General features: G+C 38.1%; 3 protein-coding genes across 3 annotated transcripts; 1 reads left to right on the top strand and 2 right to left on the bottom strand.

Moving 5' to 3' along the window:
• Positions 1-1,688: 1,688 nt before the first annotated feature.
• Positions 1,689-4,931, top strand: LOC137722707 (beta-amylase 3, chloroplastic). The gene is made up of 4 exons (XM_068461775.1): positions 1,689-2,642; positions 3,111-3,321; positions 3,600-3,710; positions 3,842-4,931. Exons 1-4 carry the CDS (start codon positions 2,116-2,118, stop codon positions 4,631-4,633), a joined length of 1,641 nt encoding a protein of 546 aa, XP_068317876.1. The 5' UTR covers positions 1,689-2,115; the 3' UTR covers positions 4,634-4,931.
• A 505-nt stretch (positions 4,932-5,436) lies between these two features.
• Positions 5,437-6,885, bottom strand: LOC137722708 (uncharacterized). The gene is made up of 2 exons (XM_068461776.1): positions 6,588-6,885; positions 5,437-5,704 (listed from the first exon to the last, which is right to left on the bottom strand). The coding sequence occupies exon 1, from the start codon at positions 6,791-6,793 to the stop codon at positions 6,605-6,607; it is 189 nt and encodes a 62-aa protein (XP_068317877.1). The 5' UTR covers positions 6,794-6,885; the 3' UTR covers positions 5,437-5,704; positions 6,588-6,604.
• Positions 6,886-8,576: 1,691 nt separating this feature from the next.
• LOC137723725 (putative nucleobase-ascorbate transporter 10) lies at positions 8,577-12,048 on the bottom strand. Its single transcript, XM_068462918.1, has 14 exons — positions 11,835-12,048; positions 11,609-11,706; positions 11,337-11,513; positions 11,108-11,208; positions 10,899-10,974; positions 10,595-10,654; positions 10,271-10,455; positions 10,070-10,166; positions 9,793-9,879; positions 9,630-9,688; positions 9,448-9,539; positions 9,271-9,348; positions 8,892-9,040; positions 8,577-8,795 (listed from the first exon to the last, which is right to left on the bottom strand). The coding sequence occupies exons 1-14, from the start codon at positions 12,046-12,048 to the stop codon at positions 8,577-8,579; spliced, it is 1,692 nt and encodes a 563-aa protein (XP_068319019.1).
• Positions 12,049-14,305: the final 2,257 nt, after the last annotated feature.

The following is a 14,305-nucleotide window of genomic DNA, read 5'->3' as shown; positions in this document are numbered from 1 at the left end:
TGTGTGTGTGTGTGTGTGTGTGTGTGTGTGTGTGTGAGAGAGAGAGAGAGAGAGAGAGAGAGAGAGAGAGAGCATCCATAGACCAAAGACAACCCCAGCTAGCTTGTTTGTGCACTGTTCAAAACAAAACCACCCAATGCTTATCACAACAAACTACAGATATAGGTCCTACGTTTCGTTTCGTTTCATTTTTCACAGAGAAATTTTTATGGTCTCAGTCAATTGATAAACTACTCCAAGCAAATAAACCAACATTCGAAAATAAAAGGAAGAATAACGTACCTGAAGATATTCTCGTATGCTAGCAATTACAATCTAGATATATTGCAGAGTGGTACCTAGCTACATTTCATTATTAACGAACATTAAAAGCGTTAAAACATGTATACAGCAGTTCATAAACAGTTTGACATGCTCAAGCAACTTTCTTAAACATTTTTGGGATCCCTAATAGCGTCGCCCGATAACTGATCCCTAAGGCCAAGGTTATGGTGAAAAGAAAGATAAACCTACTATTGCACTGTACTGGCTAGATACAATGGACAATAACCAAAATAAAGTAAAACTCAAATCACCTGCAAAATTCCTAAAACAAAGATCAAGAGACGATCGAGTGAATCAATTTAAAAACCGAATATAATTCCTCTAACTAGCTAGACCAAGTTTAAATTACAGTAAGTATATACTATCTGGTCACCATTTTATCTGAGCTAAGTAGCCACCGAAACAAAAGCTTCAATTCAATCACTTCATGCAATGTTTTAAAAGGCTCGCCTCAGGGTGCGCCAAGGCGCCCTGTGAGGCTGGGCTTGAGGGTTGTTGCCTCTGTTTTGAGGGAGTGGGTGGAAGGCGCCGCCGAAGCTGCCTAGACGAGCCTCAAGGGATTTTTTTTTTTTTTTTTTTTTTTCTGATTTTAATTTTTTTATATAATGGATGTGTATGATGTCTACTTGCATTGTTATATGTGTGCTCATTGTGCTTTTCATCCTCTATTTTATATATATATATAATATAATATATATATATAATATAATATATGTATATATATGTGTGTATATGTATTTATAATATATGTGTGTGCTCAGGGTGATTATTGATTAATAATCTTCTTTTTTTTAATATAATATATGTGTACGCTTAGTGTGTATATATAAAAATTTAGGTCCCGTGAGGCTTCGCCTCACGTCTAGGCTAGGCTATCCCTCAGACGCCTCACCCATGCCTCACGCTTTTAATACATTGCACGAGTTTAAGGATAAATGAACAAACTTAGATAAAAACATGGAAAATGACAGGTTAATATGGTTTTTGGTCTAAAAATATCACAAGGCATGAATCATCAGTTGAAGATATTTTCATCTTTAGAGAAGGGCTCAAGATATTCCAATTTTTCACAAGATCTAGCTCAAGATATTTTAATCATATAAGAATATCCAACCAAGATGCATGCATGCATGGTTGCTGCATCAAGTGTGTTAAGCATTCTAAATAAACTATCCAAATCTTATGACTAATATACCCTTGAAAATCATTCCTAAGTCCTAAGTCCTAAGTCAAGGCAGTCCCAAAACAAAGGAGAAACAAAACCATTAAAAATTTAAGTGGTTCAATTTTTTTTTAATTAATTTTAAACTTTTCACTTGTACTATAATTAAATTCAAAAGTCCTTGTCGTCAATTGCTAGTTGCAGATATAACTAGAGCCTCGTGACCTCATGATATTCTTATGTAATCTTTCTTTTTCTTTCGGGTTTATGCCTCGTTGTCAACCAAAATACAAATTTCAAAAGCTCCTTGTAATAAAATAAAAATTCACATTTTCCTGGAAATTGCAAGAATGGAAGAGGTGTAAACACGTAGAGAGAGAAAACGACTTTGAAAAAGTGAGCTGAGTCAGACCAACAAAATAAAATAAAAATAAAATATCAGCTGACGTATTTTGATCTTTTGCACTTTTTCCCCTTTCAACTGGAGCCCGCCAACCGGCCAAAGAAAAAACCTTAAGAGGGAAGTCATTTTTATAAATAAGGAAGCAACCCCTTCATCCATTCTCATCACTTTTTTCTCCTCTCCCTACCCTTCCCTTCAAACCACAAAACACATTTTCAGTAATTAAATGACGTTAACTCTCCATTCTTCAACTTCGTTCGTCAATCCTAAAGACCACAAGGGCCTGAAAACCTCCGATGACTCCCCCGGCACGATATACTTTGCGCAAATCAAGCCATCATGCCGTCTCCGGGCAAAGAGTTCAATGCAAGAAACACAGCTCTTGCATGAGAAGAACTTAATGACTATCTCCGATGGAAGGAGAGAGTTGCTCCACGCACTCCCAAATACTGCTCACAGCAGCACTGACAACAAGGTGCCTGTGTATGTGATGCTCCCGCTCGACACGGTGAGTCACGGAGGGCATTTGAATAAGCCAAGAGCAATGAATGCGAGTTTGATGGCCCTGAAGCAAGCAGGGGTTGAAGGAGTTATGGTGGATGCGTGGTGGGGATTGGTGGAGAAGGACGGACCTTCCCAGTACAATTGGGAAGGGTATGATGAGCTTGTGCAGATGGTGCAAAAGCATGGCATGAAAATCCAAGTCGTCATGTCTTTTCATCAGTGTGGAGGAAATGTTGGAGACTCATGCAGGTATGTTTGCTGGTTCTAACTGCTGTCTGTTACGTTTAATGCTCCCTAGAGCTTTATACAAGTTACAACACATGCTATAAGATTTAGTAAAAGGTGAAACATGTTTGAAAGTGCATTTAGGAATGCTAATAGAATGACCAAAAGCACTTTCTAGTGCTTTCTAGATAAGTACCTTTCTTTGGAAAAGCACTTCCAATCGCTTTTTCAAGAAGCAATTGGATTTTTAATAGAACCTTTGACATGCTTAAAAAAAAGTGCTTATGGGCAACACCTTTTTTCTACATTAGAACTCCAAAACATGGTAGTCTTAACCTGCATAATTTTTTTAGATTTAGATCTCCGTAATTAGTCATTAATTACTTAGGACTCGAGAAATTCTGTGTATTTATTAGTCATGTTTTTAATCTATCTCCACCTAGTGTGGATTTATGCACTGATCCACTAAACCACAATTATATGAATTTTCAGCATTCCTCTACCTCCATGGGTGCTTGAAGAAATCAGCAAGAATCCTGACCTTGTTTACACAGACAAATCAGGCAGGAGGAATCCTGAGTACATATCCTTGGGATGCGATTCATTGCCTGTTCTCAGAGGAAGAACTCCCATTCAGGTCTACACCGATTACATGAGGAGCTTCCGCGACAGATTCATTGACTACTTGGGCGATGTTATTGTGGTAATTATCTGCAACAAAGATGTTATGACTTTAATTTATGCTATTATTCTTGCAGTAGGAATTCAAAAGTTAAAAAAAAAAAAAAAAAAAAAAAAAAACTAGACATAAAAAGATCTTTGCCAGTGTTTCGCAAGAACAATAAAAAAGATTATCAAACAGAACAAAACTAATTTGGTCTAGGGCAACAAATGTTAACATCCGTGTCAACTTAAGGTCATTTTGAAGTTTACAAGGGGCTTGTTTAAAGGTCAGAAACTCAATTTCAATTACTTCTATAGGAAATTCAAGTAGGCATGGGTCCTTGTGGGGAGCTCAGATATCCAGCTTATCCAGAAAGCAACGGAACATGGAGGTTTCCTGGAATTGGAGAATTCCAATGCTATGACAAGGTAATTACAGTGAACATAAGCATTTTTCCTTACTTTTGACCAATTAAAATAACCTTAAATGGAACTACATAATAACTCGATACAATTTCTGCCATATTCATTATTCCTAAACATGCTTTTCTGACATGCAGTACATGAGAGCTTCCCTGGAAGCATCAGCAGAGGCACTGGGGAAGAGAGATTGGGGAAGAAGTGGACCACATGATTCCGGCCACTACAATCAATTTCCTGAAGACACAGGATTTTTCAAAAGGGATGGAACTTGGAACACTGAGTATGGACAGTTCTTCCTTGAATGGTACTCCGGAAAGCTACTAAGACACGGAGATAGAATACTGTCAGCTGCAAAAGGGGTATTCCAAGGATCTGGATCTAAATTATCTGGAAAGATTGCTGGGATTCACTGGCACTACGGATCAAGATCACATGCGGCTGAATTAACTGCGGGCTACTACAACACTAGACACAGAGATGGTTACCTACCAACTGCCAAAATGTTCAGCAAAAACATGGTTGTATTAAACTTCACCTGCATGGAAATGAAAGATAGAGAACAGCCAGAACATGCAAATTGCTCACCAGAAGGTCTAGTGAGGCAGGTAAAGATGGCAACCAAGAGAGCTGGAATTGACCTAGCAGGAGAGAATGCACTGGAGAGGTATGACACTGGTGCGTTTGCACAAGTTTTAGCAACAAGCAGATCAGATTCCGGTAATGCCTTAAGTGCATTTACATATCTCCGAATGAACAAGAGATTGTTCGAGGGGGATAACTGGAGGAACATGGTTGAATTTGTGAGGAGCATGGCAGAAGGTGGCCGGAACAGACGTCTGTCAGAGTGTGACTCCACCGCAAGCGACCTCTTTGTTCATTTTATCAAAGAGAAGAAAGTTGAGAAAACAAAAGAAACTCTTCTCGTGTAGAGATGTTAGAAATTATTTATGTGCAGCTTCTAGTACAAACAGAGTATAGTTTAATTACTTTAATATAAAAAGAGAAAACAAAAGTATAATTATATGCAAACACCATAATTTGCATCACTGAGATGTAAGATGGTTAAAGAAAAATTAATTGTATATGTATCTGCTACATGAGTGGCCAGTTGATGTTCATTCAATCCTATCCAGGTATTCATAAGTTTAGTTTAGAGGATGTTTGGCTGACTCTTTTGAAAAGGTTGTAAGTCCGGTTTGTTAAATAATAGTATGCAACATCCAAGAACTTCGACATAATGTTCATCAATTTCTCTGTTTTTTCTTTGCTTAATGCCTCAATATATCTGTATTTCTCCATTCAAATGATTCATTGTACTCTTCTTTTGTTATTTACATATTAGCTGAAAACTATTGATAACACAACCAAACCAAGAGTAACAGGGATGAGAAACATATTACATACCCTAATCACTTAGCCACTCGGTTTGACTGCCAGAACAATATGTGGAAGCCAATTTGTCTGCTAGAGATGTCGTTGGGGCAACTTGATTTTAGCTTTTGATGAAACTAAAGAAAACACTGCATCAAAAACGCAAAGAACAACGTTCATAAGTAAATCATGACGATGGTTAGCCAAAGTCTGATCAAAACCAAGTAACACTGCCTTGTTAACCCAGAGAATGCTTTTCATTAATTCGAATTCGAGGACAAATAGCATGAACCATAACAATTTCTTGCTTTTGACAAGAAAAACAAATTTCATTAATGATAAAGGTAAAAGAAACGGCTGAGAAAACAGAACAATCCAAATTCATTCGTACTTCAACAACTATCTCACAACATACAAAAGGATCGAATGTTATTTGAACTCTACAAGACGGCACATTCCACTATCAAGGATAATGTTAGAAGACTTCAAAACATGGTCAAATATCCCCCCCACAGGAGTGCGTTTTGTGAAAGCCCTGAAGACATATTTCTTTTCTCAGTCCCAAGCCATATGGATGAAAGTGGTTTTTCTCACTGCCCACTTGATGCCATATACCTTGATCCAAGCACCTGAACATGTCACAACCTAAATTAAGTTCTATAATTGATACATTATTCAATAATTAAACTTGCGTTCCGGACAAACATCGCAGCTATTCAAGTATTCAACCATATTTATTATACAGATGAACACTGAGAAAACAATATAAGAACCATAAAAGACCAATTAACACATATGACAAAGAACGTTTAGGTTTCAACGCAATTCTAATAAGGAGTAAGAAGACTATTAAAGCAAGATGTGGTTGTCAAAGAAAAGGCACAGAACAGATAAATCATTCCCTTAATAATTTCCAATACTGAAATAAGAACATATGGTTCTGATTCATGTTCATCCTCCAAGATACCATCAGAAACCCTTAACAATGAAGCATATTGATGAGTAACTCTATTGCAATCATACTCCAGTGCTTTGTTCTTGGCATTTTATCAGCATTACTATAAACAAAACTGTTGGAAAATGTACTTTGACAGGAATATCACAAGCATCCTATCTTTTTTTTGGTTCAGTCACCACAACGTTAGGTATGTAAAAAGTACGCCATAGTTCAAGGAAAACAGTGAATCATAGCCTGCTGGTCAGAGGATTTTTCATGTCATATATTAGCTTCTTCTTCTTTTTTGATGAAGTTATTGTGCAACTGTTAAATTTTGAATTCCAGTACCTTCCTCACTCCAAAATCAATTAAAATCTTTAGAAACGAAACGGAAACACAAATTCATGGCATTTTGCAGAATCATTAACCCACAATTACTTGCAAACAAATACAGATATCCATTCATTGTTAATTAACAGAGCTTGGACTCACTTGCAATTTGCAACAACAGTTAATTAATCCCAATTAAAAAATTGAATACAAGATAAATTTGGAGAGTGGGAGAGTAGAATTACCCCAAATCAATTCAACTTCAAGCATGTGGAGGCGGAGGTGCATGTGGCGGATCGGAGTTGGGATTCTGGCGGCGAAGGTCTTCGATCAAGCTTCCGAGTTCTTTGCGAGCAGATTCTCTTCCGAACATGAATCCGTACCATCCGGAAACAGCAGAGAAGACAGTTGCAGTGACAATTGTATGAAGGAGTGTGAAGGTTTTCTCCATTTTCTTGGAATTGCGGTTTGGGGCGTTTCAAGGGTTTATGAAGGATCTTACACGGGAAATTTGGACAAAAGAGTATTTTGGATCTAAATAGAGTTATATAGCTGGCTTAATACTACGGTCTAGTATTATTACCGGTGAAACGAATTTTCCAACAAAGTTTTCATTGCATTGTCGAGCCAAACGATGGATTCAGATTAGTGATTAATCATCTTTTCTAGTAACCGATTTATCTCATGTTTTATTACTTGAAACATTGTTTGCGAAGAGCAACTCCACCGTGGGCAATTGTCCTTGATGGGCAATGAAATCTATTGCCCATCCCCAACCCCAAAATACTTCAGCCCAGTTGGGCAATTAGGCTCAAGGCAAACCCAAGGAAGAAGTCAAGTGAAAGTTTATAGCCCGAACGCTTGAGTGGATGTGACGCAAGGTTAATGTCAGTATGACGTTAACTATGTTATAAAAATATTTTGCGTTGTCTACATGCACGTGGGGGCGCGTCTCCAACAATGTTTCAAAAGGTAGGGCCCACATGGCAGCCCTCTTAGTTACCGTTGCCCTGGAGCGACGTGGCAAACAGTCAGTTACTATTCATTTAAAGGGATTGAGTTGCCTATTTTCCAGAGAGGCCTTATGGCTAATTTGGGATTGTGATACTTTAAAAATTTTAAAAAAAAAACATTTTTTTTTAAAACTATTGTCAATTGATAGTAGAAAAGTATAGAAAAATAGAAACAGGATTTACCGTGTTTATGAAAAAAGTGCTTATTTTTTCAAAACATAATAATCATTGTCATTTAATGAAATGTTTAAATAGCAAATATACCGCCACATATTTTGCAAATTACAATATTTACCCCTCCACGGTACACCTCATCCACCCATGGGAAAGAAGACGTTAGAAGACCTGGAACCGTCTTATGGATCCCGACTACCATTGGAGAGCTTATCAGAGCAGCAGGGGAGCAACTATAATTTTTACCGTGTGGTTCCGGTATAATCTTAACAGAAGATGCAGATAAAATTGTTGATGCGGACTGGATAAATAATGTTGGGAAGCTGTATTTGGTCAGTGAGACAAATTTTACAAACTCTTGGAGCAGGAACTCATGCACAAACGGATAATAAGGTTGCACCACTTCAAGTTCTAACTCAATGCCAACAACTGAACGGCGGACACGGGATTCCGACACAGGTTTATGTGAGTACCCCAGGCTGGTGCTTTTGCAACATTTTTCTAGTACTACATGCTACACTTTTCATGGCAATACGATGCCTCAAATCTCTCTCGTCTCTGCGATTCACCATGTTGGTGCATTGGATGCTTGTAATCTGTGATTGGTGAGATTAAAGCATCGGTTCCAATATGGAAGGAGGAGGTATACGGTAATGGAGAGGTTGGGAAGGAGAATTCAGAATTCCTGGAGCAGAGGTCGGCTCTCGGGGAAATGTCTAGTTCTGAGAAACAAGTCCCGGTTGATTCCGGGAGGAAAAGATGTTGTGGAGGCTAAGATGAGGAAGCAGAATCCAGGATCTGCAGCGGCAAGCTATGCTGCTTTTTTATTTTTCATCCATGTAATGAATTTGTTACTCATCATAGCCTTTGTTCGCGCTGTGTATTTTTTTTAAACAAGGGGATGGAAAATCACTCAATAGATTCTAGCATAAACACAGTGGCCAAAAAAGGGGTGTGTGAATCACAACACGCGTGAAGCGTCCTGTGTCCCTCTTTTCAAGCACTTAACCACATAGCACACCACTCGGACAAATTTTATACATGAATTCAAAGGGCCGGGAAAAACTTGTTCAATCTGCATGGTAATGCATAGAACTCGTCATTCCTAATATCTGAACCATACAAGCTGAACTTCTCCCACCAGTACAAACCACTGTCTTTTCGAGATGCATCGTCTTCCCGGGCCAGTGAACAATCCAAGACCATTGCTACCATTGCAGCTACCGTCGTGTGAGACATGAAGATCACATTAACTGCATCGTCGAACTGAAAGTAATTGAACAAGATTTGATAAGGCCAACAGTAACATTCTAATAGAAGCAAGACACAAACATTAATAGACTAGTCGATAAATATTCTCACCCATCCAGAACTGCTTTCGGCGCCTTTGTGATAATATTCTCTGAAGTATTGTGGGATAGAAATCCCCAAGAAGAAAGAGAACCCCAGTATAAATTTTGTTCTAAAACTGTTCAGGTTACAAAACTGAAGAAAGCCAAGCCCTGCAGCAGCTGTAAAAGGACATTGTAGGCGACTGTTAAATACGAGGCATTGCTAGCATCTTCTGTTTTTGTTGCAGTTTGTCCAGCAACTATCGCACATAGTTATCTTTTATTCGAGCGATATTTTAATCTTTACTAAGGACGTGGATTCAAGATCATCATAATGCATGTTCTGTGAAATCATCATGTTGCAAATGTCAATATAAGGAGCAGATGTCTGAGGAAACAGAGATACATACCAACATAGCCATATAAGACGCAGTAAATAGCTGCTATGATTGGTGTTGGAATAGAAGCAAAAAGGGCTCCAAATTTTCCTGGTTAAGAACACCATCTTGGCAACATGAGATACTAGTTTAACAAATTTCAAGTACAATAATCAACACGAAACTTTGTAAGTAAAATCGCCTGCATACCAAATACTGAGAAGAAAATCATGAAGCCAGCTGAAATTTGGATGACTCTACGGCTTCCAACTTTAGTCAATGCTAATAGGCCAGCATTCTCACTACACCGAAAGCAGAAGGATGTAATAAGGAGAAAGCGTCTGAAACAAGACATTTTTTTTGGCAAACAGAGATTAGTGTGAGTTCATTACACTGATGCTGCAGAACCAGTTAGGGAACCAAACATCCCGTCAAATAAAACTCCTATACCCTGAAAGACAGAAAAACGTATCAAAGTCGGATACTAAACAACGCAGCTATAATGAAAAGATTCACAATTCTGAAGTAAGAAGGCAACAGGCAACGATGTCTTACCAACCAGCCAACACCCCGGCTAACAACAGAAGGTGGTACAGGTGTGGCACTCCCGTATCTTGCTGTAGTGAAAAACGTACCAGTCGACTGTAAACATTGCAGGTACACTATCAATATAAATATAACTTGTATTGACATGTTCTCTAAACAAACCCTATGCTAATTATGAAATGAAGTTAACGCAACGGTACGAGTGTAGAAGTTTTAACATGAATCTAGTTTGAATTATTACTGCACTACAGGCATTTCTAAATGACTTGAGGGAAAAGGAATGGACCTCAAAGGTTGAAACGAAAGAAGCAGCAATCATTGCAAGAGCTTCTCCTACATTAAAAGTAGGGCTCCCCCATTGAAATGGATATGGAATGTATATCCTGCATATTTACACAGAAAAAGGACAAGAAGTTCACTGTTGTCAATGAACTTGAGAGTCAACAGGAATTAATACAGAATTACAGATTTGCACATCGAGACCGACCAGGGAGCTGCACCAACAATGCCAGAACGATCAGTGCGGCAACTCAGTTGAGTTGTTGTAGGTTTGTTATTATATGCACCACTTGAGGTTAGAAGTTGTGCAAACAACCATACAATTGGGATGGAGAACAACACCGCAAATCTGTCGCATATTTTCTTCTTCGTATTTAAAATATGAGGAAGATACTGCAAAACATTTAATCATGTATAACATTACCTATTGCGATGAGAAAATTAACGGAAACAACTCTCATTCAATATCATACACTGTTCGTTATCTGGGGTAGACAGAGGTAATAACTAATTATAATTGATCAATATTTACCTGTGCAACGAAAACCATGACGATCAACTCTGGAAGCCCGAGTTCAACACATCTGGCCAACTAGAAGAAAAGGAAACGAGAGGTGGATAGTGAATGCACTGCCTATCAAATTTAATGGTGAAGAGTAACCGAAACACGATTGTCATAATACAAAACACCAGATTAGGATGATGAAGCTATTCATGAATCAATGTTTACTTCATGAATTTCCATACTTGAATGTAGTTTTAAGTGGATTGGGAGCAAGGAAGTGGGGAAGCAAAAGTATGAGAAAAGAATGAGGGATCGATCAAGAACTCTTTACCGTAGGGAAACCGAGACGATAAACTCCAAGTCCAGTAAAAGTTATGTATGGGACAACAGAAAGAGGGCTAAGGCACCTGAATCAAGTAAAATAAGAAGTCTTGGTCACAACTCACAAAGTATCAACTATCACTAGTACTAATAATCTGAGAATTTTAAACAATTTCTTGCCATCCAAGAAACCAGACCTTCAGTTCAAAATAACTTTACCTTATAGCATTTCTCCACAAGCCTAGGAAGCCGATGATCATCTGGAAACTGGCGGTAATGATTAAGGCACCCTGTATACCTCTCATAGTGTTGAAAAACTTCTGAAAGATTCATTCATAAGGCCAAATAAAAAAATAATAATTAGATTCGTACAGAAAAAAAAAAGTGAAATCCCTAGCTAGTAGAAATTATTCTTCAACCAAAAAGAAGAAAATAAATTAAGCCCGACCTCATGAGGATCTGAGTAATCCTTGTATCTACTGGCTAGGAGTATGGATGTTGTGGGGATTACATATGTATATGAAGCCGTTACCACAGTAGGAAGTCGGGTTCCGAATAGAGACTGGAAGAGCGTGTTGAACCCCGAAACAAAGAGCATGGTTTGTATCACCCTAGCCTTCTCAATCTGTGACAAAAGGGGAGTGAAGTTAATCAAAAGAACGCAAGCACAAAAAATAAAAGAGAGTCATAAAAGTTGGCAAGCAAGTATTAAATCCTTACATCTCCTCCACCCATTTTGGGGACAAGCATACTTGGAATTAGGACAGTAATCCCAAGAGTCAATAGGTAGTGCTGGAAACCCAGTATGATTGCTTCAGCTGCACAACGACGGAAGATATATTATATGTTTAGTAATGGTAAACATGGAGTATAACGGAATCAAAAAAATGAACATGAAACATTTGGTAGTTTATATTTGAGAAAAAGGGTAAGGGGGAATGCATACGCCATGGTGGCGGGCTGTTAACACAATACTGAACGCCTGGTAATTGCTCTTTCAGTGGGTGTGGTTGTAACTCCTCGGTTTTGTTGTTGTTGTTGTTGCCACCACCATTTCCACCATTGCCACCACCACTCCCACCATGCCCACTACCATTTCCACCACCACCATTGCTACCTCCGTTGTTATTGTTACCACCGCCACAACAGCCTTGAGCCATGTCCTGCTAGTTTAAGCACGTTTACGGAGGAAGGAGAACTCAAGAGTTAAGAGCAAGCAAGAGCTAAATGGGAGTAGAATTCAACCTTAAAACCTGTCACGTATTAGACCGTTACGAATTCAAATGACCAACATTTACTGAATTGAATGATATGTTTGGCTGTCAATTAATATTTGTAATTTTTCATTGAATAGTGAACATTGTCTAATGTCTACGGTTTTTCATATATAATTAACCACTAATTATTTCTACTTTTAATCGAATTAAATGGTAGACAATTATAGCTTGCTTACAATTCAAAATCAAACTCATTGCATTTTAATTGCATAAATAATAAAGAAAAGTAATATTACGTAGATTAAATTTGCAAATTAAATGTTATTTTATTTTTTTTCAAATTTGGCCCAAAGTCTATTCCAGTCCATAATTGCTATCATAGGAAGTGACTTTGAGAAGAATTTATTGATAAACAAGAAAAATACAATATGTCAAGGGGGACATGAGGTTAAACCTGTACCATGAAAGAATTCATAACAACAAGTCAAAACTCTTTCAGCAAAATCTATAACAAGGGAGCTTAGAAAAGTTGTGAGAATAAGCAACTGCAGCATAAGGAGGGCATGAATCCCACCAATGGACACCGGGGTGATCAAAACCATCATTGGCCAAACAATCAACAACTTGGTTACCCTCTCTAAAAATATGAGAAATTTGAACCTGTATGGAGGATAAGTAAAACTCGACAGTTATGCCAACAGACTGTGACAACCCGTCCCTAATTTTACGATTTTATAAATTTTAAATATGCGCAGCGCATACGAGTTGGAGTTGCCTATGGTAACCTGTACGAGTCGTTATACCTATGGTCAGTAGAAGTTCCCGAAGTAGTAAGTATTTTTCCCTAGAATCATCTGAAACCATCTATCAGAGTGGCGCAGCGGACGCTTGGTGGGCCCATAACCCATAGGTCCCAGGATCAAAACTTGGCTCTGATACCAAACTGACACACCCCAACCCAGAATGTCCACCTGGACACCGAATCGAGATGTGTTGGCCGATATCCGGATGGTGACGAAGCCATAAAGTGTGGTGATGTGGAAAATGTGAATAAATTTAAACCTAAAAGTGCCTAAATACAAGAGTGCGCTGGTGAGCGGGAATGAACCAATTTCACACGTGATGTCAGAGCATAAGTAAAGTACAGTAAAGTAGGATGAGAATTATATCATTGAAGGTGATCTTCAATACCAATATTTGCCAATAATCCTCGTCGATACGAAAGCTCAACCATTAAAACCTGGAGGGGCAAAAAACAAGGGTGAGTGGGCCTAAAAATAAAATTTTGTAAAAATCTTTTCCAAAATATACATTCTACATATAGTAAGAAAATACTTACTGTAACCTGCAATACCTCAAGAATTCATTATGGCACAATATCTCGTAAATAAGTGCATGACGACCATAATCACAAAATCTCCCATAAGCAAACATATTATATCAAGTGCTCATCAACACATGCTGACACACGAGTTCATGCAGAGGTATTCTGACATGAACATGACTAGGTGTAACAATGATATACGCTATAGTACTACAATCATGTGAAGACTGGGGCTATGCACAACACATACGAGTTGAAGTTGCCTATGGCAACCTGTACGACGGGATTGGCACCTACAATGGATCCAAAGTGAGTGTACGGTGCGATGTGCACATACACGTGAAAGACTGGCCTTGGTCCGGGCGAGTACCAACACTGGTGTAGCAAACGATGAGCAAATAACATCAATATAGTCATGTCATAGTAATTCAATAATTCTAGTCAACATAAGAGTAATAAATAAGATATTACTCATGACCGTAATTAAAACCCCATAACAATACACATATATGTGCATCCCGTAGGATTTCTGATAATTTCGTAACTTTTCGTTATTTTGCAAATTCTTATAAGCATTAGTCTAATCTAGGCATGCGTAGGAAATTCTTTTTTAAATGTATAAATGGAAACTAAATAAATATATATAATATGTAGAAGCAAAGACCCACTCATAGATCATGTCGTTGAGTCGAACCCATTCAAACTAGAATAGCCGAAGTCACCAACAATAATCGCACCTAAGCATAATATTAGGACCCATTAGTAAAACTCCACTAAAATGATTAAATTTGGGAAAACGGAGTGCGAATTTGGAATCAAGGCATTGAAATACGCTAAGGTGGGTCCCGACATATTTTGCAAAAATTCAAAAGTTAA

Source organism: Pyrus communis, chromosome 17 (assembly GCF_963583255.1).
Source record: "Pyrus communis chromosome 17, drPyrComm1.1, whole genome shotgun sequence".
Classification (NCBI taxonomy): Eukaryota; Viridiplantae; Streptophyta; class Magnoliopsida; order Rosales; family Rosaceae; genus Pyrus; species Pyrus communis.
The sequence above is the reverse complement of the archived record's forward strand: the minus strand, read 5'-3'. Positions and strand labels throughout refer to the sequence as shown.